The 20,868-nt window shown below is 36.9% G+C and overlaps 1 protein-coding gene across 1 annotated transcript in view; it reads right to left on the bottom strand.

The window, feature by feature from the left end:
- The window catches only part of LOC150102416 (muscle-specific protein 300 kDa-like), a 1,203,500-nt gene that overhangs the window by 875,875 nt on the left and 306,757 nt on the right, over positions 1 to 20,868 (bottom strand). The window contains exon 22 of the mRNA XM_090399574.1: positions 14,576 to 14,899. Within this exon, the coding sequence (XP_090255700.1) occupies positions 14,576 to 14,899 (324 nt within the window). The remainder of the gene's footprint in view (positions 1 to 14,575; positions 14,900 to 20,868) is intronic.

Raw genomic sequence — 20,868 nt, 5'->3', positions numbered from 1 at the left:
CTTGCCTTAATACAAAACATCATACATCTCCTCTAGGAGATGTGTTTTGGCATTAAGGGTAAATATTAAGTTAGTGATCAGAGCTTATGCCACCTTTACCACGAGTTGCCTTCAGAAGTAGTTGAGTGACTGGGGGAAAGAAATTTGTCAATTTTCTTAGGAGAGAAACCATTATTATCAACTACTTCTGAAGATCCCTCTTCCCCCAGAGCTTTCATCTCTTTGCCTTACATCAGCTCTCTTTCACCAAAACTGGCAAAAATTCCCAAGAAGTTTAACTTCAGAACTTGCTTCACTACATTCCCAAAACTTCGTTTAATACTTGGTAAGCCTAAAGAGAAACATCTTCCAACTCAGTTTCCAAGAGTGTACAAGATTTCATGTGATTGTGGAAAGCCATACTATGGCCAGACTGCTAAATCCATCCTTCTACGTTTGGAAGAACGCCATAGAGATATCTCCTATAACTAGAGCCAGCGCTGTCTCTAGCCACATTCTCTTTTCAGTTAACTCAGACGAAGGCCACCAACACATTGTGAACTGGACTCAAACTTTTAACATCCATGTGTGCTATGATAAACTGGATAGAAAGATTGTCGAATCTAGAGAAATTTCTCTAGATTCTTCTCATATCAATAACAGTCTAAGTTTCAATCTCTCTGATGCACACATTGCCTCTGTTCAGTATTGGGGGCGACAGCGTGTAGTAAACGTATACTACTCGCGACAGCACGTAGTATACATTTGTTTGGAACTCAAGCTCGCTTTTTGTTTTCAAACATGCCACTGCCTTTTTTGTACTTGTTCTGTTATTACAATTTTAAGTCTCTGTAATTCTTTATATATTTCTTTGCTCGTGATACCTGAAGATGTGGATCAATTCAACGAAACTAGTAAAGTAGTAGTATCTTTTCAAATATACCATGTCATCTTTTTTTCTCTTGGTATCAGTCATTAAAGCTTTTTCATAATATTCTAACTGAGTAAAAATGAATTCTGAAAAAAAAAAAATAAATAAATAATAATAATAATAAAAAAAAAAAAAAAATATATATATATATATATATATATATATATATATACAGAGTCCATCAAAAAATGTATACACACTTTAACAGATGTCATCTATGGACTTTTTGAGAAGTTGGATTGAATTATGGTAGCAATGTGTAGTACGATGTTCTCTCAAAAGATGTTGTTACTCACATGAATACTAGCATCAATATGTAGTCAAACAAAATGACCAAGGCACGATTGTCGTTTGAGGAACGCAAGACCATTTTAAAGTGGTATTTCTAATTTGAAGTTCAACAACAATGGAGACATATGTTTGCAACACAACCTCCAACATGCCTGACAATTGCACATATTCGTGATAAGTTTGAGACTCATGGTACCATGTGTGATGTGCACAAGGAAAGATCCAGGAGGCCTTGCACAGCAACAAGTCCTGCTTCCTCGGTTATAGTGTTGAAACAGTTTATGTCACAGAAGTCTACCACACAACGTGCATATGAGACAGGAGTTAGCAGTGCAAGCATACAGCACATTCTTAAAGCAGCTAAATGAAAAGTTTACATACCAAGATTATTACATGCAATGAATGAAGACGATGCTGATCGAAGAATGCAGTATTGTGAGTGGTTTCAACACATGGTAGATGAGGAGTTTGTGAAGAAGATGCTTTGGTTTGATGAAGCACAATTTAAGCTTAATAGAACAGTGAATTTGCATAACTGTGTTTACTGGGCTCGAGAAAATCTGGGCATTCATGTGGACAATGCTGTCAATTTACTGGGACTCAATGTCTAGCGTGGATTGTCATCTAGGGGTTTAATAGGACCATTCTTCTTTGAAGGTACTGTTACTGGTCAAGTGTACCTAGACATGCTATGCACATCCATTGTAATTGCCATTCATGCACTTTATGAGAATGATTGATTTCTCTTCCAACAAGATGGTGCACCACCACCGAGACGTGAGAGCTTACCTCGATGAGAGTTTGCAGGGACAACAGATAGCATGAAAAGGTGCATTTGAGTTCGCTCCCATGTTCTCCTGATTTAACACCCTTGGACTTCTACCTATGGGAGACTCTAAAGGATGTAGCGTATTGTAAAAAACCAGCTACACTGGCAGTTCTCGGGAGAGAAATTGAAACGGCATGCGGCAATCCCACTGGACACTTTGGTCAATGTTGCCCAAGCAGTAGATTGGCATAATAATAAGTGTCTGAATGCTAATGGTAACCACTTTGAGCATCTCGTGTATTTGTATAAGTCAAAGGTAATTTGTATTCATCCCTTGATGTCTGCATAAATTCAGTATTACAATTTTTATATAGATTTTTCTTTTGTTGAAATGTGTATACATTTTTTTGATGGATTTTGTATATATATATATATATATATATATTCACATAGACAGTTAGGAGAAAAATTGGAGTTACAGCATGGAATGAGAACTTGCTGGAAAAGAGATCAGTGCTGCTTAGACATTAGTAAAGGACTACTGAACAGTAGCAATGTCTGAGTGAATTCCATATGTCAGGAAGTTAAATAAGGTAGACGAAAATGGATGGATAATGAGATTAAGCAAATCTGAAAGAAGGAGATATTATGGAGGTGGCAGCAGTATATGATAAGTTATAATAATCAATTTCATGCAGATACAAAGAGACAGACAGAGGTGAATCAGAGAATGGTAGTCACTGCAAAGATATAGTGCAGGTATTTGAGGAACAATTCTTCAAGTTATTTCAACTTCAAGTGTGGTATCATGCACAGCTTGAATGCAGAAGGAATGAGGAGTGACTGATGGTAAATGAGCATGAGGTATATCAGGAATTACGGTATTTGCTGGCGTATAAGACACCCCCCCCTTTTTTGTACACATTTTTTAGGAAAAAATCTTTATCCAAGTTCTTATCATTTTCTCAGTTGGAGATGGCCAGAAATGCCTCTCTGCAGCCCCCCTGTTTCCATGTTCTTTAGCATACGTAATCACATGTAGCTTGTATGCCATATTGTAGCAATGCCAACGTTTTTCAGCCATAATTTGCCAAGAAATTTAGAGAAAATTTAACAGCACAAATTTATTACCATTTACAACAACTGCGACAACAATTGGAAAGGTTAAACAAACAGGAACACAGCTGTGATCATCAATGACAGCACATGCGCATCCACTGAACTCTACATAGCTGGAATGCTCTCACAACTGCAAGCAAGCAAGCAAGAAAGAAATCGCATAACTTGGAACAGAGAAAATTTCCAGAAAGTAAAGTAATAAAAATCTGAGTATTGGCGTATAAGATGCAACCTGTTTTTCAGACCGATTTTCAAAGAAAAAAGTGTCTTATATGCCGGCAAATAAGATAATTAAACAACATTATTAAAGAAGTAAGACTTGATGGCACATCCCTGCATATTTGAGTGTTCTGAAATTTCAATTTAATGTATAATGTAATAAGTTTTCTGTAATTACCAGTGAGATTTGTGATGAGGAGTCCAAAAGAACTGAAGGATGGAAAATTGTTCCATTCCACAGAAGAATTAATGAGACTAATGCTTCAAATTATAGATCAAACTGTGTGTCTGTAGTTCTGGTTAAGTTGTTGTGCAGTTAGCAGTGAGTACTAGAATTCAGAATTGGATCCTAGTACTCACTAAATAATGACAATCTTTTGTTAAATGGAAATATTTTAGCAATGCATATATGCATTAGAAGATGATAAATCTTTGAATAAGGGAGAGGCATATACAGTGGTGTATACAGATTTTGCTTTGATTGATTACCATATGACAAATTAGTAATTAAATTGGGATTATGAGGTTAGAGTTGTCAGCTGGAGAGGAGAATGGCTGTTTGATAGATTCCCAACAAGTTATGTATGGTATAGTAGTATCCTGGAAGAAGAAAGTTATTAGTGAATTTTTCCCAGGCATATGTTTGGGGACAACATCATTTAATCTGATATTAATCTGATATTTAAATCATGATTTCCAGCTATCTGAGAATAACACAGAGTTGAGAACTATTAAAAAATAGCAGATGTTATGGATTTTTCATTTTTTATTTTATATATCTCCCACCCATGAAAGGTTGTAAGCCCAGTAATGTTGGTCTAGAGGAGGCTTTGAATAGACTGTCTGAGTGGATAAGTGGAGTCCAAGTTCAGTGTTGCAAAGGATTGAAATTTTGGAAAGCAGGAATGAGATGCAGGATATACAAATGGTTGGGATATTTTGGTTCTAGAGGAGTTAAGAGACTTGGAGATAACTGTGACAAAGACCTCAAATTCAGTGGCAAAATTGTGAGGAGACATCACAATGGATTATGGCAAAGCTGCAGAGGATACTAACTTGTACAAGTGAAGAGGTTATGTTTCCTTTGTATGAGGTCTTGCTAAGGAGCATATGGATTACTGTGTGCAGATATTGTCATAAGCTTTTAAAGTTGATGAAGATAATATATTGGTAAGAGTGAAATACTGAATATGAGGAAAGACTGAGATAATGCAACATGCAGGGCCTCATTAACAGACAAGAGGAAAAGAGTATATATAGTCAGTGACTGGCAATCAGAATACATTGTCTGAGAACATAGTGAGTGGAGTACATATCGATTTAAGCATAGGTTAAATGAGCTTGTGTACGATAACGGAAATCACCTGATGAATCATTTGATTTCATGAACGTGATGATGATATAATAATGATAATCATCATCATCATCATCATACGTATCAAGGATTTAGGCCTAGCATGGCCTGTTCCGGCCTTAGAAGTCATCGTTGAATCGTTTAAGAGGACGTCATGGTTTTCTTTTTCCTAATGGCTTGTACTATAACGCTTGTTTTGGTAATCTTTCTGTTTTCATTCTTTGAACGTGTTCCATCCATTTATGTTTATATTTTTTAATTTTTTCTATTACTGGTTCTTCGTTTAATTCTTTCATAATATCTTCATTTCTTTTGTGATCAAATAGGGTATACTTTGCAGTTTTTCTCATAAAGTTCGTTTCTGCTGTTGTTAATCTTTGTTTATCTTTTTGTTTTATTGTCCAGATTTCACATCCATACATTAAGGCCGGTAGGGCTAATGTATTGTATACTTTTAGCCTGGTTTGTTTTTGAAAACTAGGTTTGGTTTAAATATAGAGTTAATTACACCTGTCATTTTTAAATATTTTGCAATTTTTATGTAGGGAGATTCTTGTTCCATTGTATAAGGATTTAATTAGGCCACACATGGACTATTGTGCCCAGATTTGGCCACCTGGTTTTCAGAAGGATGAAAAGATGTTGGAAAGAGTCCAAAGGCGACTAACTTAGGTAGTTTCTGACCTCTGGAATGTCGAGTATGAGGAAAGAATGAAAAGATGCAATTTGCAGAGTCTAGTCGAGAGAAGGAAGAGGGGAGATATGATAGAGACCTACAAGTTGGTAAGGGGTTGTTATAGGATCAATGGTGGAGAAGTTCTACAGAGAATAGTGGGAGATCAGGGGAGAACCAGAGATCATCCCTGGAAATTGTATAAAGAGGGTGTGAGTAGGGGAGTGAGAGGCAGGTTTTTTTCGTGCAGAGTTGTGAGTGATTGGAGTGCCTTGCCTGAGAGTGTGGTGTCTGCAAGGAGTTTGAATGTGTTTAAGACGTGGCATGATGAGATGTGTGTGAGATAAAAGGACCTCCTAGATGAGTCTTTGACTCCATGAGGTCTTGTTTAATAATAATAATAATAATAATAATAATAATAATCTTTTTCATTTTCATATGTGATCATACATCCTAGGTAGTTAAATGAATTCACCTGTTATAAGATCTTGTTATCTATTACTACTTTAGTTCTGGCTTGATCTTGTCCTTTAAATGCCATAGTTTTTGATTTTTTCCATTGATATTATTATTATTATTCAGCCTTCCATGGAGTCAAAAGACTCATCGTGGGAGGTCCTTCCTAAGAACATAAAGTTTGTCAAGACTCATCGAGGGGAGTCCCCCCCCACCTAAGAAACACAAAGTCTATCATACCACTTCTTAAACTCGTTGACCATTCTCGCTTCCACCACTCCATCAGGCAATGCATTCCACGGTTCAACCACCCTCCACGCAAAGAAACCACTCCTTACCCTCTTGCACACAGTTTCCTTTCGTAACTTCCAGGGATGGCCTCTTGTCATCACTCCTTCCCGCTGTTCAACCAAGCAAAAGAACTCCCCAGTGTCAACCCTGTAACCACCTCTCAACAGTTTAAAAGTCTCAATCATATCACCTCTCCTTCTTCTATCCACCAAACTCTGCAGTCCACATTCCCTCAGCCAATCCTCATAACTATCCTTGTACAGTCCTAAAACCATCTTTGTCATCTGTCTTTGTATCCTTTCCACAGTTAATTTATCCCCTTCAAATCCTAGGTTCCAAATCTGAGAACAATAGTCCAAGCATGGTCTGATCAGAGACTTATACAATGGAATGATAACCCTCTTATCTCTGCAGGTCAGTGTATTTCTCATAATTGCAGCAATAATCTGTGTTATCTTCACCACCTTTGCAATATGTCCCCTAAACTTCAGATTTCAATTAATCATCAACCCCAGATCTCTTGTCTCCCATACTTCCTCCAGTATAACTCCTCCCATAGAGTATGCAGCATCCCATCGATGTTTCCCAAACCTCAAGATCTTACATTTTGCATCATTAAACCGATTCTCGCATTCATTTGCCCATCTATCTAGCTTATTTAAACCCTCTTCCAGGGCTACCACATCTGCACTATTACTAATAATCCTTCCCAGCTTCGCATCATCCGCAAACAACTAAATATCCCCTTGCAATCCACTGGCAATGTCATTGATATAAAGGTTAAACAATATGGGTCCTAGTACTGAGCCCTATGTGACCCCCACTTGTAACCGTCTGCCTCCTTGAAACTGCTCCACCATACACAACTCTATGATACCTATCAGACAGCCAATCCTGAATCCAGTTGACCAATCTGACATCCAGACCCATGTGCTGCAACTTAAATATCAGCTTATCATGTGACACCCCGTCAAATGCCTTTGCTAAATCTAAGAAAATTGCAGTATATGCCTTTCCCTCATCTAATGTTCTTGTAACTTTATTATAAAAGGCTAGTATATTGCTAAAACAAGACCACCCTTTCACAAATCCATGTTGACTCTCACAGATAACATTACCTTCATCTGCCCAATGCTGTATACGGTCCCTCACTACTTTCTCCAAGATCTTAACAACTACTGACGATACACAGACTGGCCTATAATTAGACACTTCAAATCTGTTACCACCCTTATGCAATGGCACTATCTTACCTTCCTTCCATTCCCTGGGCACCTTTGCCAAAGTGAGACTTTTATTGAAAAGCCAGGTTAAAGGCACTGTCAGTTCCCTAACACATTCTCTCAAAACTCGTGGTGAAATACCATCCAGTCCCAAAGCTTTACTGACATCCAGAGTACTCAGTATCTGAAACACACTCTCCTCCTGTACCTCTAAACCTTGAACCTGCCCTATCTCTCTAGCATTAAAACTGACTCCTCTAGGATGAAATACTCCAATAAAGTGTTCATTGAACAATTCCACTATATCCTCTGCATCAGTCACTCTATTCCCATTTTTATCCCACAATATCATTCTTCCACAGTATCATTCTTCCACTCCTCCTACTGGCCACATAGCTAAAAAATTCCCTAGGATTTTCTTTGGATCTTAGGGCCAATCTCTTCTCATATTCCAGTTTTTCTTTCCTTACCACGCTAGTCACTCTTCTGGCCTGTGTCTTATATTCTTCATGCATCTTCTCTTCACCTGTCTCCTTATATCTCTTCCATAGCCTGTTTTTCGCATGCAATTCCTGTTTAATATTGTTTGTCATCCACTTTACTCCAAATTGTGTCCTCTTCTTCACTCGTGGTATACAACTTACCATTGCTGCTAACAAATATTCTTTCACAATTTCCCACGCACTAATGATATCCCAGCCTTCCAATTCCTCCCTCCATGAAACTTCCTGAAGTTGATGTCTAAAACTATTATAATCACCTGCCTTATAATTCCACATACGTTCCTGTCTCTTTGATACTCCTGCATGTCTATTCATTTTCCAAGTCAAAACCATATGGTCACTCTCTCCAACTGGTGGGAGAGATGTCATCTCAGTTATTATCAACTCTTCTGATGCTATAACCAAATCCAAAACTCTTGAACCTCTTGTTCCCTCTGTTACATGGTGCCTAAGACATTTGTCACTCAAGAATTCTAGAAATTCCATTCCCCTATTGCTACATGCATCTTCCTCTCTCCAGTTTATACTACTGTAGTTAAAATCTCCCATAACAATCATTCTTCTTGCACTTGCCAAGCTTAGCTGTCTAAACATCTCCTGGGCCCATCCTCTGTGCTCCTTGGTCTGTAGCAACACCCCACTAAATATCCTGTCTTGCCTACCTCTACCTCACACCATATGCTCTCAAAATCATTTGTCTCACTTCCTTCCAAAACCTATGTCCTCTTAGAGGACATAGGTCATCACTTATCATAAGCAGTGCCCCACCACCACCACGCTTTCCCATCCTATCCTGACGAAAAATGCTATACCCAGCGACTTCTATACCTGTTGTTATATCCCCTTCTGTCAACCACGTCTCAGTGATCGCAATAATTTTTGGCCAGGCTGATGCGCTCTGCGCCACCAATTCCTCTCCCTTATTCCGGATACTCCTGGCATTAGTATAAAGCATATAAATGCCATTGTTTCCATACCCAGCATTATCCCTTCTAGATTCCACTGGGCTCAGTGTTACCTGACATCGTCTCCCTTCTCCCAAGTATCCATTCCCACAAGAGGCCACCCCTGCTATCATCCTCCCTGGGACACACTGACTCGTTCAGAACAGCAATCTCTCCAGAAGCCTACGTCCTTCCTCATTCAAATGTAAACGGTCTCTTGCATACAATTCCTCTCTTTCCTCAAATGCACTCCAAGCATCCACATATACCAGTCCTCTCTTGTCACACATTCTCGCTATTATGACATTCAATATCACCGCTGTTCTGCTCAGGTCATCATTATCATAGCTAGGCAACACACACACACACTATTTTTCCTCTCTCTGTCTTCTTCTGTACAGTCTCAAGCAAAAATCTCATATCTCTCGCTGCCCGACTTATATTACCACTCAAGTCATTCGTTTCTACGATCACAATCACCTCATCCACCCTTTCACCTCTCTTAATTGCCATAGCCACCCTTTCTATTGTTCCTCCTGGCAAACACTACTCACGCACCTTATCTTGAGAGAATGGAAACAATAGGAGAGAGGGAATGGTAAGAGGTATAATGTATGGTGACTCAATGATCTGTGGTGTTTCCATTCTCTCTTCTTCTTTCATTCCCATAGGTCTCTCTCATTCCCTCTCCTCTACTGCTATTCTCTCTTCTAGCATTCCCATACCTCTCTCTCCTACTGTTTCCATTCTCTCCTCTTCTAGCACTCCCATACATCTCTCTCATTCTGTCTCTCCTACTGTTTCCATCCTCTCGTATTCTAGCATTCCCTTACCTCTCTCTCATTCCATCTCTCCTACTGTTTCCATTTTCTCCACTTCTAGCATTCCCATACCTCTCTGTCATTCCATCTCTCCTACCGTTTCCATTCTCTCCTCTTCTGGCACTTCCATATCTTTCTCTCTCTCTCTCATTCCCTCTCTTCTACTGTTTCCATTCTCTCCTCTTCTAGCACCCCCATACCTCTCATTCATACTCCCTAAATTCTCTCTCTCTCTCCTACTCTGATTCACCTTGCATTTATCTCTTCCATTCTCCTAATCTTATCTTTCATACTTCTGCTCTCATTCACAAGGCATTCCACTTCCTCTTTCAACTCATCTATCTCCCTCTGCAGGTCAGTCACTCTTAATCTAAATTCACTCTCCCAAACAAAACCATCTCCTAAACTTTCAGTCACTCACACCTTCCACACTATCAACTCTTATTTTCTCATTCATATATATCTTTTTTTCATTCTATCCTATCACACTACTTGTCTTCCTACATTCATTCCCCGTTCCTGGAGCAACAAAGTCGGATCTCGATATTTCTAATGCTCTTATTTCTTCCAACTGCCTGCATTTTGCGCACATATGCTCTCCGCTCTCTTTCACAACCCACATATCTAATTCCTGAGATGCATACATGCAGCAAGCACTGCATGCCACAAAGTCCCTTATGATATTGCTTATAATTGAGTTCTTAAATGGCGGAAGACTTGGCAATACATCACTTGCGACTACTGCTGAATCCGCCATCATTCCTTACTGCCGAGTAGCGTAATTTTAATAATTATTCAATTAATAAATTCCGTTAAATAAATAAGAAAAAAAAAGTACAAACAATTACAAGCAAAAAAAAAACATTTAAGTACTAAATATAATTAAATTAAATGAAATATAACTAAATACAGTTATCATACCATAATATTTGGATATCTCATTTAGATTTAAAATAGCTTTCTGTAAGTTATCTTCAGAATTTGTAATTATTATTTGGTCATCTGCAAAGAGGAGAGTGTTTAAGTTAACTGTAGGTGAAAGTTTAATTCCTTGATGTAAATTTTTACTCCATTTTATTATTATTTCATTTAAGTAGATATTAAAAAGAGTTGCTGAGAGGGGACATCCCTGTCGTACCCCTTGGTTTATCTCTGTCATATATGATAGCTCGTGATTTAATCTTATTTGTATTTGATTTCATATATATTTGTGATAGCTTTTAGGATATTATTTGGCATTGTCTTTCTTTTAATATGTTAAATAATATGTTTCTTTTAATTTCTTAAATATAAAGAGCTAATAAGCTTCATTTCGGCAATGAAAACATTACTTAATTTAAGTAATGTTTTCATTGCCAAAATGAAGCTTATTAGCTCTTTATATTTAAGTAACTTAATGGTTGCACCTGTTTGGATAACTCGTTCGCAGAGTATATAAGTTCTTTTCACTATACACTTTGGTATTAGGTCTAGCTACTCACTGATGAAGCCTCAAAAAAGGCTGAAACCGGTCTGGGTAGTGATCTCCCTCCATAATGTAAAAACAGCATACATTTCCTAGGAAATGTGTTTTTACATTATGGAAAATACCTAAGAATAGCGATCTGAACTTCCCCCACCTTTGCAACGAGTCATCCGGTATTGTACTACGTACTAGGATCACTTGCATTTGCTAACGCTAGTGTCGCCGATACTTTATAGTTTACTATATTCGGCAAGAAACTCTCTGATTCCAATCTTTGAGTTTCTTATTCGGTTTTAAAACTATGTGGGATTTAATATCCCCTTAATTTAAGTAATGTTTCTTTTAACTTTGTGAAATGCTTTTTCAAAGTCAATAAATGCAATATGTGTTTCTAAATTATATTCTATTCTTTTCTCTATTATTAATTTTAGGCGAAAGGCTGGGTCTATACATGATCGTCCTTTTCTAAATCCATTCTGTACCTCTAGAATAAAGTTTTCGGAATATTTCATTAGTTTGTTATTTAAGATTCTGCTATATATTTTGTAACAGGAATTTAGTATACTGATACCTCTATAGTTTTTAGGGTCATCTCTATTACCTTTCTTAAAGATAGGAATCACAATTGCTTTTTTCCATTCTATTGGGGGGATACCAGTTGAGTAAATTTTATTTAAAAATAATAAGAATCTTCCTTTGAATCTTGTTCCTGCGTATTTATATAGTTCTGAACCTAGCTTATCTTCTCCAGGTGATTTTCCGTTTCTTGTTTCTTTCAGGCTGATTTCTAATTCTTCTTCAGTTATTTCCTTTTTATTTTCGTTAATTGTTTGCCAGTTGTCTTTTTTAAAATATTTGTCTGTCCACAGCTCTGTGTAGTAATTTAGAAATTCTTCTAATTTCAATTCAGTTGTTAATTTTATGTTTTCTTTGGTATCTGCATTTAGGTGTTTCAAAATCGTATATACATTGGGTCTTATTTTATATAAATCATGTTCTAAATTAGAAACAAATTTATTCTATGATTCTCTATGTCTTTTTCTGACTTCTCTTTTAGCTATGGCTCTTATTCTTTTATATTCTATTTCATCTTCTAATCTTTTACTGCTTAACCATTTGTGATAGGCTTCTTTTTTCTTTTTGATTATTTCTTTGATTGTATCATCCCAGATCTTCAGTTTTTTTCTTTTATTGAATTTTTTGGTCTTTCCTAAGCTTTCATTTACTGCTGCATTTAGTATCATTTTTATATTAAGCCATTCTATTTCTATTTCTTCATTTTGTTTTATTTTATCTAGATATTGGTTAATTCTTTGTTCATATAGCCATTGTACATTTGTGTCATTCAATAGTCTAGTTTTATAAACAAATGTTTCAATTTTTCTTTCTGTTCTTGTTACTTGTAGCCATTTAGGTAGTAATCTTAATTTTATTTTAACAAGGAAGTGGTCACTGCTTATTTCATATAAGCAGTGACCACTTCCTTGTGATAGGCATTCCCTAACATCTAAGGAAACTTTTGATGTCTTTTCATTTAATATGAAGTAATCTAATATTGATTTCCATCCTCTTGCTGCCCAACTATATTTATGTATGTCTTTATGTTTATAGAAGGAATTCATTATTTTCAGGTTATTATAAACTACAAAGTCAATCAATTTTTTACCATTGCTGTTTAGAGTGTGTTCTCCATGTATTCCTATATCATTATTAATTTTCGTGTTTCCAATTCTTGCATTTAAGTCTCCTGCTTATAATCAATATTTTATAATATTGATTATAAAAATCAATATTATCCTGTTCTCTTCCTTCTTCTGGGGCATATAAACCAATTATTGTTAAATAGCCTCTATCTATTTTTATTCTAGCTTCTATTATTCTTTCATTCCATAATTTATAATGTTTTAACTGTTTTGAAAGGGAGTTATGTATCCAAATCATGACTCCTGCTTGTGCTCTTTGGTCTCTGTCAACTCCACTGTATATCACATTAAAATTTTCAGTTCTTATAGTTCCTTTTAATTTCTTTTTTGTTTCAGTGATTACTGCTATTTTAAAATTTCTTTCATTTAATAACTGGTCTAATTCTATTTCTTTATATGCTATTCCTCTTACATTCCAGTTTGCTATGTGTATTATATTTTGTCATTTCCATTTTCGTTTTCCCTTTTCCATTCCAGGGTCATTTCCCATAGATTCAATCCGATTATCTTTTTCTGTCAGCTTACAAGTAGGATTATGTTCTCCATGTCAGGGGACTAGCCTGACGATGGAATAGTTCAGTGGTAGGGCTGCTACCTTAAGGCTTCTGAACTAGCCTTCTTCCAAATTTAAACCCATAGGAGGAATAGGGTATATTGAAGGGGAAAGGGTAGATTATAGAAGAAATATAGTACGGTTTATAGAGAGGGCATAGTTGTAAGGCCAGAAATGAAAAGACCCCATGGCCCTCGAGTACTCTAATAGCATAAGGGTCATAAAGTAAGAAAAGTTGGCTGATAAGGCCTTATAGGAAAGATTAAAGTTAAGTGGGTCTTCCTCAAAGTAGAAGAAGGAGAGGATAGATCCAGCTAGGGGTCCATGGGAGTGCCGCTTCCCTTACAATCAAGATGATTGCCCCTTATGGCCCTGTTGGTCCACGGGTCCTTATTCGGTATATTCAGACCACCCCACCATATATATATATACACACATATATATATATGCATGCGCATGTACACACACACACACATGGTGAGCTCCCCTATCCGCCACCCAGGGTGGCATGTACATACGCACGTGCATGTACACACACACACACACATGGTGAGCTCCCCTATCCGCCACCCAGGGGACGCGCTCTCTAGGAGTTACAGGGGCCCCTGAAAGAATAATAATAATAATAATATTATATTGGAGGAACTATGCCAACAAATTGAATGAAATTTAGAATCTGGAAATAATGATGAATAGAGGCTTGAATTTAAGAAGAAACAGTGCAAGAACTGATATAAGCATACTTCAGGTATGCTGTGGAGCAACATATTTGCATATCTACAGTAACAAAGAGGGTTACTACTACTATACAAGGACTTGATCAGATGACCCGCAGACTATTCTCTGCAAATAATGCTTGCCGGTGTGATAAGGAAACTCTGGAGGGAGAGAGAGAGATGTCCTGATTATGAATGACTAAGGCATTATGAGGCCTACATCTGGAATATGGGTTATGGGACAAGTTGAAAATGTAAAACTGCAGTGTATACTCAGAAGACAGGTAAAACAATCTTACAATCTTACAGAATTAATACAGAAATGATTATACATAAAATGGAAGGAAAAGAGTCAAAGAATGAGAAACAATCCCTAAGAGTTGTACAGCAGTGTTGTGAAGAAGGAGTTAATGTGCTGAGAAGTAAATATTGAATACTAGGAGGACGAATGAGTTTAAGATTCAAAACAAAAGATATGTAGCTGAATAATTCAGGCTTGTCATGAGGATTTGTTATTAATATAACAAGATTTTATTTAAATTATGAAATAAAGAGAACAACTTACATGTATGCTTTTTAGTTGTGCTTGCTTTTCTTCAAAAGTTGATTGTAGCTGTGGATGCTTTAATGAAATTTCTGTGTCTCTGAACCAGGATGTCAACTTTTCCAGGTTTATTTCAAAACTTATCCATTGTTGCAGTACATTCTCCAGATTATGTTGACTTTCAGAGGATGAGGCAAGGTGTCGACTCCAAGCATCTTTCAGTTCTTGCATTTCTCGTCGAATAAGTTCTGCTCCGTGGTCATTGGTACCTGAACAAGCTTTCTGGCAGTGTTCTTCTAAATTGTCTAATTTTTTTGTACCTCCAACTTCATTATTTCTTAATTCCTGGATAAAAATAGAATTTTTCTATTAATAAACTGACAATCAGAATTTTCTTGAAAAACGTGAAAGTTAACATAAAGGAAATATGTTTTAAATGCCTTTTGAATCACATATGATTCAAAACCTGCAGAAAGTAAAATTTAAATACAAAGACAGAAGACAGAAGAGAGAGAGAGAGAGAGAGAGAGAGAGACATACAAAAAAAAAATAATAATAATAATAAAAAAGGAAACCAATACATCATGAGAGGGAATTTAATGAAGAATCTAAATTGCAGGTGAATGTGCCTTTTTTCTAAAAAACTTCATTATTTATAGAAAAAGAAAAGAAAAAAAGACAATAATATAAGTATACTGTAGAAACAGTGACAATGCCTTGATTCTTTATACTAATGCCAGGAGTATCTGGAATAAAGGAGATGAATTGGTGCTGCTCATAGCATTAGCCTGACCAAAGATTATTTGGATCTCTGAGATGTGGTTGATGGAGGATGATATACTGTAGGAATAGAAGTAGCAGAGTATACCATTCTTCAAAAGAATAGGAAGGGAAAACATGGTGGTGAAGTACTGCATATGATAAGTAATGAATTAGGTCCTCTCTGAGTGGAGGATTTGGAGGGCATTGGCATTGATGGTTTTGAAATCATATGGTGTGAGGTAGAGGTAGACAGGATAGGATATTTAGCGGAGTGCTGCTACAAGCCAGGGAACATAGAGAGTGAAGAACAGAAGATGTTTAGGTAGTAAACCTTAGCAAGTAGAAGAAGAATGATAGTTATGGGAGATTTTAACTACAGCAGTAAAAATTTGGAAGAAAGAAACTGCATATAATAATAAGGGAATGGAATCATTGATGGCAGGTGGATATTGTACGTGTAGTGTGGAATTATCATTCCTAAAGGAAAAGTAACTTCATCATATTTTATTTGAGAATATTAGGTTAACTTATTGTATTTTTTTTGTTTTAAATGGGTGTGGGAGTGATAGGGCTAGTCAGTTTGTAAATAAACATTTTTTTTTTTGCTTTCAATATGATATTGTTGGCATGGCACCAATGCAAGGATGAATAATGGCGGAAAAACCAATTATCAGGCAAATTAAATTTGAAGTATTTTCATTTGCAGAAATGTATTCGTTGAGAAAATTAAAGGATATGTGGAAGGAAATTGAAACTGGAGAGAGAGAGAGAGAGAGTGCATGTTAAGTGTTTCAAAACCGAGTGTCTGTTAGGTGACGAGAAAGCAGCAAGTATTAGTAGACTGGACAGTACTGATGGTAAAATAGAAAATGATGTTATTAATGTCAATATGTGGCCACAGAAATAGAGGAGAAAGAAATGGACATTAATAATGAAATTGTACACTTGAATGTTATCCTTCACAGGACAAAGTGCAAAATAGAAAAACTGCAGAAGCAGAAAGAGAATAGCGGGACTGAAAAGAGAAAGAAGCAAGCAGTCTGAAGGAATAATATAGACCAACCAAACAAACAAGAAAAACAAGTTAAAGAGAAAATTATGTATGGACACTTTATGATCAGGGGATACTTAATGAAAGTGTGACAAAATTGTGTTTTCTGGGTGCAAAAATTCATGATATTAGGATTTTTCAAATGCATTTGACAGAATACCACATGGAACTCTGTTACATTAATTAGAACAAATGGGGATAGACATAGCACTGGTTAAGTGGATAAGAAGGTAGCTTCTGGACAGATATCAAAAAGTGATATATCGAAGGGCAGATCAAGGTGGAAACAGGTTACTAGTGGTGTGCCACAAAGTTCAGTACTGGGACCATTGCTGTTTAATTTGTACATAAATGATATAGGAAATAACCCAAAAGGAAATATTCAGCTGTTTGCTGATAATGCAAAATTAGGTAGAGTAATCAAGGAGATGTGGAGGGGTTGCAGAAGATTCAAATAAGTTATTATGGGCAAAAGATAGCAAGCATCAGTTTAATGTGGAGAAATGTAAAGTTCTTCATTTTGGTATCATATTGATGACACTGTACCCTAGGAAATAGATGAAGCTAAAGATATAGGGGTGGTGGTAGAGAGAGAGTTAAAGTTTAGAGGACATATTGCTAAGGTTGCTAAGGTAGCCCATAAGATAACTTGGCTATTTAAGAACACATTAACATTTAGAGATAAGGAAGTTGTTATTCCTCTTTATAAGGCCTTGATATGCCCTCATCTGGATTACTATGATCAAGTCTGGTCCCCTGGGTTTTTGGGGATGAGGAAGCAGTGGAGAAGATACAGAGGCAAGTGACAAGATGGTAAATGAAATATTCCCTATGAGGATAGATTGAGGGCATGTGGATTGCAGAAGTTGGTTGATAGGAGAAAAAGAGCAGATATGACTGAAACATTTAAGTTACGTAAAGGTTTTATAGGAATTGTACAGGGGAAATGTTTCAAGATATAACTAGAGAGACTAGAACAAAGGGTCATACCTAGAAGATCAATAAAGGTGTGGTTAGTAGGAGTGTGAGGAAGAGATTTTTTGCTTGGAGAGTTGTGAATGAGTGGAGTGGGTTGCCAGAGTCAGTTGTGAACACTTTGTCTATGAGTGGGTTCAAGGAGAGGTATGATCAGTGGTGTAGCTAGAGCTTTTGCCATCCAGGGCAGTCCCTGAGTTTGCTGCCCCTCTCAATACACACCAAAAATACTACAAAAAGTCAAAATGACGTATAGAGAAATAAATGAAAGCACTATGTTTATTTTTGAAGTGAAACTTTAATTTTAGCATTTTAAAATGTTATTTTTCTTGCTTTTCTGTTAGCAAAATCGTCGATGACATTGGTGAAGTCTATTTCATAGTAATGTAGGTAATTCTTAATAAATTAAGAATTAATTAAGAATTACCTACATTATTATTTCATAGTAATGTAGGTAATTCTTAATAAAATTTTATTTAGAAAAACTCCTCTCACAACTGGCAACCTACAGCAATTGTGAGGAAAATTCACTGTAGTATTGCAATAGTTGGAACTGAGTTCTCGAGACTGTATTTTAGAATTAACTGCAAAAGTTCAAAAATGTTCAAAGTGCCGCCCAGGGTGGACCCCCCCCCCCCCTTGCTAGCTACGCCTCTGGGTATGATGGATTGTGAGGATAGACTGGGTCTCCCGCGATGAGTCTTTGGACTCCATGGAGGCACCCGTATCATAATAATAATAATAATAATAAAAATTTCTAGAATTCTTGAGGAAAACCAATGTATTTGACAACATGTAGTAGAAGGAATGAGCCTCTATTGCTCAGTCGGTATAAACGAAGCCATTTGGTCGAGACCTGGGTTCGATTCCTGTTGATGACATATGGAACCTTTTATCTGGTCTCTTTCAACTAAAGGTGAGTTAGCTGGTCTCATATGCTGGTAGAGGGTTTTTTTCACCTGGAAATTCAGGTTTTTTTTTTCCCTCAGAACAGGCAAACCAGCCCAGTGAACACACACGGATTACAGTCATGAATACTTACGACAATATGTGGAAAAGATAGGGGTCCTCACCACATGTCATTACACCTGTAGTTAACCTTAAGTCACATCATGGTAGTCAACCTCCTAGAATAAGAATAAGTCAACCTCCTAGATAAGCACATGAATGAATGGAGTAGAAGGAACATGAAGTTCAAAATTTTAGATTTGGTCATAGCATCAGAAGAGCTGATTATAACTGAGATGGTACCTCTTCCCCCAGTTGGAGAGAGTGGCCCTGTGGTTTTGACTTGGAAGATAACCAGACATGCAATAGTATCAAAGAGAAAGGAATGAATGTAGAATTATAAGGAGGTGATTATAATACTCTAAGATATCAACTTGGGGCAGTTCTGTGGAGATATCATTGCTTGATAGCATTTTGTTACGAGATATCATCACTGTTTGGGAACTTGTGGAGGAATATTTATTATCAGCAATAGGAAGCTGTATACCGTGAGTGAAGAACAGAACCCAATTTGGTGTAAAGAGGATGACAAACAATATCAACCAAAAACTAGAAGTAAAAAAGAGGTTAGAAGAGATATTTTAGATATAGTAGAGATATAGTTTATTTATTTCCTCATGTAACTTCTGCTCACTCAAAAATTAAGCCATACTCTCCTATGTCCTCTATGCTCGAGTTTCTCATGCTGATTAGAAACTCAAGTGTAGAGGACATTTGACCCTAATGAGGATGAAAGACTTCTGAAGCAGTTACCATTCTACCAATTTCATACATTAGCATCATATTACCATAATGATTCTTCCTTCTACTTGCCACATATTTAAAAAAACTCTCCAGAGTTTTCCTTCACCTGATTTGCTAATTTCTGCTCATACTGCACTTTTGCTGTCATTAATAACTGAGTCACTCTCCTGGCTTGTTCTTTATTATCATTATTATTATTATTATTATTAACATTTGACCTCCATGGAGTCAGACTCATTGTAGGAGGTACACACTATTGCACACAATGCTCATCCAACAATGCCTTAAACTGATTTGTGTCTCATTGAATCAACACATTCAAGCAATTCAAACAACACATTCAGGCAATGCATTCCACTCACCAACCACTCTCCATGCAAAGAACCTACTCCTTACTCCTCTGCTCACACCCTCCTTATACAGTTTCCAGCAATGACTTTTTGTCCAATCCCCCCCCACCTCCCATTCTATGAAAAATCTCCTCCATGTTGACATGATAACAACCCCTGACTAGCTTATATGTCGCAATCATATCCACCCTCTTCCTCCTATTCACAAGGCTCTGCAACTTAGATTCTCTCAATCTGTCCTCATACTCCACATTCCAAACACCACTGACCACCTTTGTGAATCTTCTCTGGACCCTTTCCAACATATCCCTGTCAATAAATAAATAACAGCAGCATTCTCTGTGGTTATCAGCATGGGTTTCTTAGTAAAATCATATTTTACTAACTTATTTATGTACTATAATAAGGTGACAAATGTCTTGAACATGTCTTGAGTGCTGTATGGAGACTCGTTAGTACGAGGTGTGTTAGTAGAGGATTTGACAAAATCGTACCAACCTGGTGCGACCATAAAGGACGTAACTGCATCTATTAGAGAGCAAAAGGAAAGGGTGAAAGAAATGATTGTTGTGGCAGGTACGAATGATTTGAAAGGAGATAAAATGGAAATGATAGAAGACCTGAATGAATTGTTTGAGGTAGCAAAAGAAAAGAGTGAGAGAGTTAGAATGATTAGTCTTTTGCCACGGTATGACAGTGAAATGTTTAAAAGGAGGGCTATAATTGCAAATGACTTTATGCGTGGGTTATGTATGACGAGTGGTGTGGAATTTGTGGATGTGTGGAGTGAGTTTGATGGGCGAAAGGATCTATATAAGATGGATGGCTTGCATTTGAATGGTTACGGTGTAAGAAGACTTGAGAAAGTGTTGCTGAATGTAGTGGATGTGCAAATACAGGGAAACTAGATTTGTTGGGGGGGGGGGGGAGTAGAGATACAGTCCTTATGGAGGCAGTTGAATGTAAGAATGAATATAATATGCCAGAGCAAATAAGCACAACAAATCTGAGTGGTATAGTTAATATAAGGCATCAAGGTAGGGTTGGGGCTAATGGGGGTCTTAAATTCATGTACACTAATACTAGGAGTATTAGGAACAAGAAGGAAGAGTTTTTGGCCATAGTTGGCACTTCCAGACCACAGGTTATAGGTATTAGTGAAACATGGCTGACTGTAGATGATATAACTAGTGGGATTGAATGTGATGGATATAGTGTGTTCAGGAATGACAGAGAGAATAAAATGGGGGGAGGAGTATTGTTGATGATAGCTGATGAGCTACAGCCAAGGAGAATAGAAATTGAATTGCAGGATAGAGAAAAGAGCACATTTGAGGCCATTTGGTGTCAGATTGTGGCTAGCAGAACTAAATATACAATTGGGTGCTGCTATAGACCAGGTGATGGAAAAGATGGTGGTGACA

The sequence above is a fragment of the Typopeltis vanoorti genome, chromosome 10 (genome assembly GCF_054136105.1).
Source record: "Typopeltis vanoorti isolate ZY-2024b chromosome 10, IOZ_Tvanoo_1.0, whole genome shotgun sequence".
Classification (NCBI taxonomy): Eukaryota; Metazoa; Arthropoda; class Arachnida; order Uropygi; family Thelyphonidae; genus Typopeltis; species Typopeltis vanoorti.
This window is presented reverse-complemented; position numbering and strand designations above follow the sequence as displayed.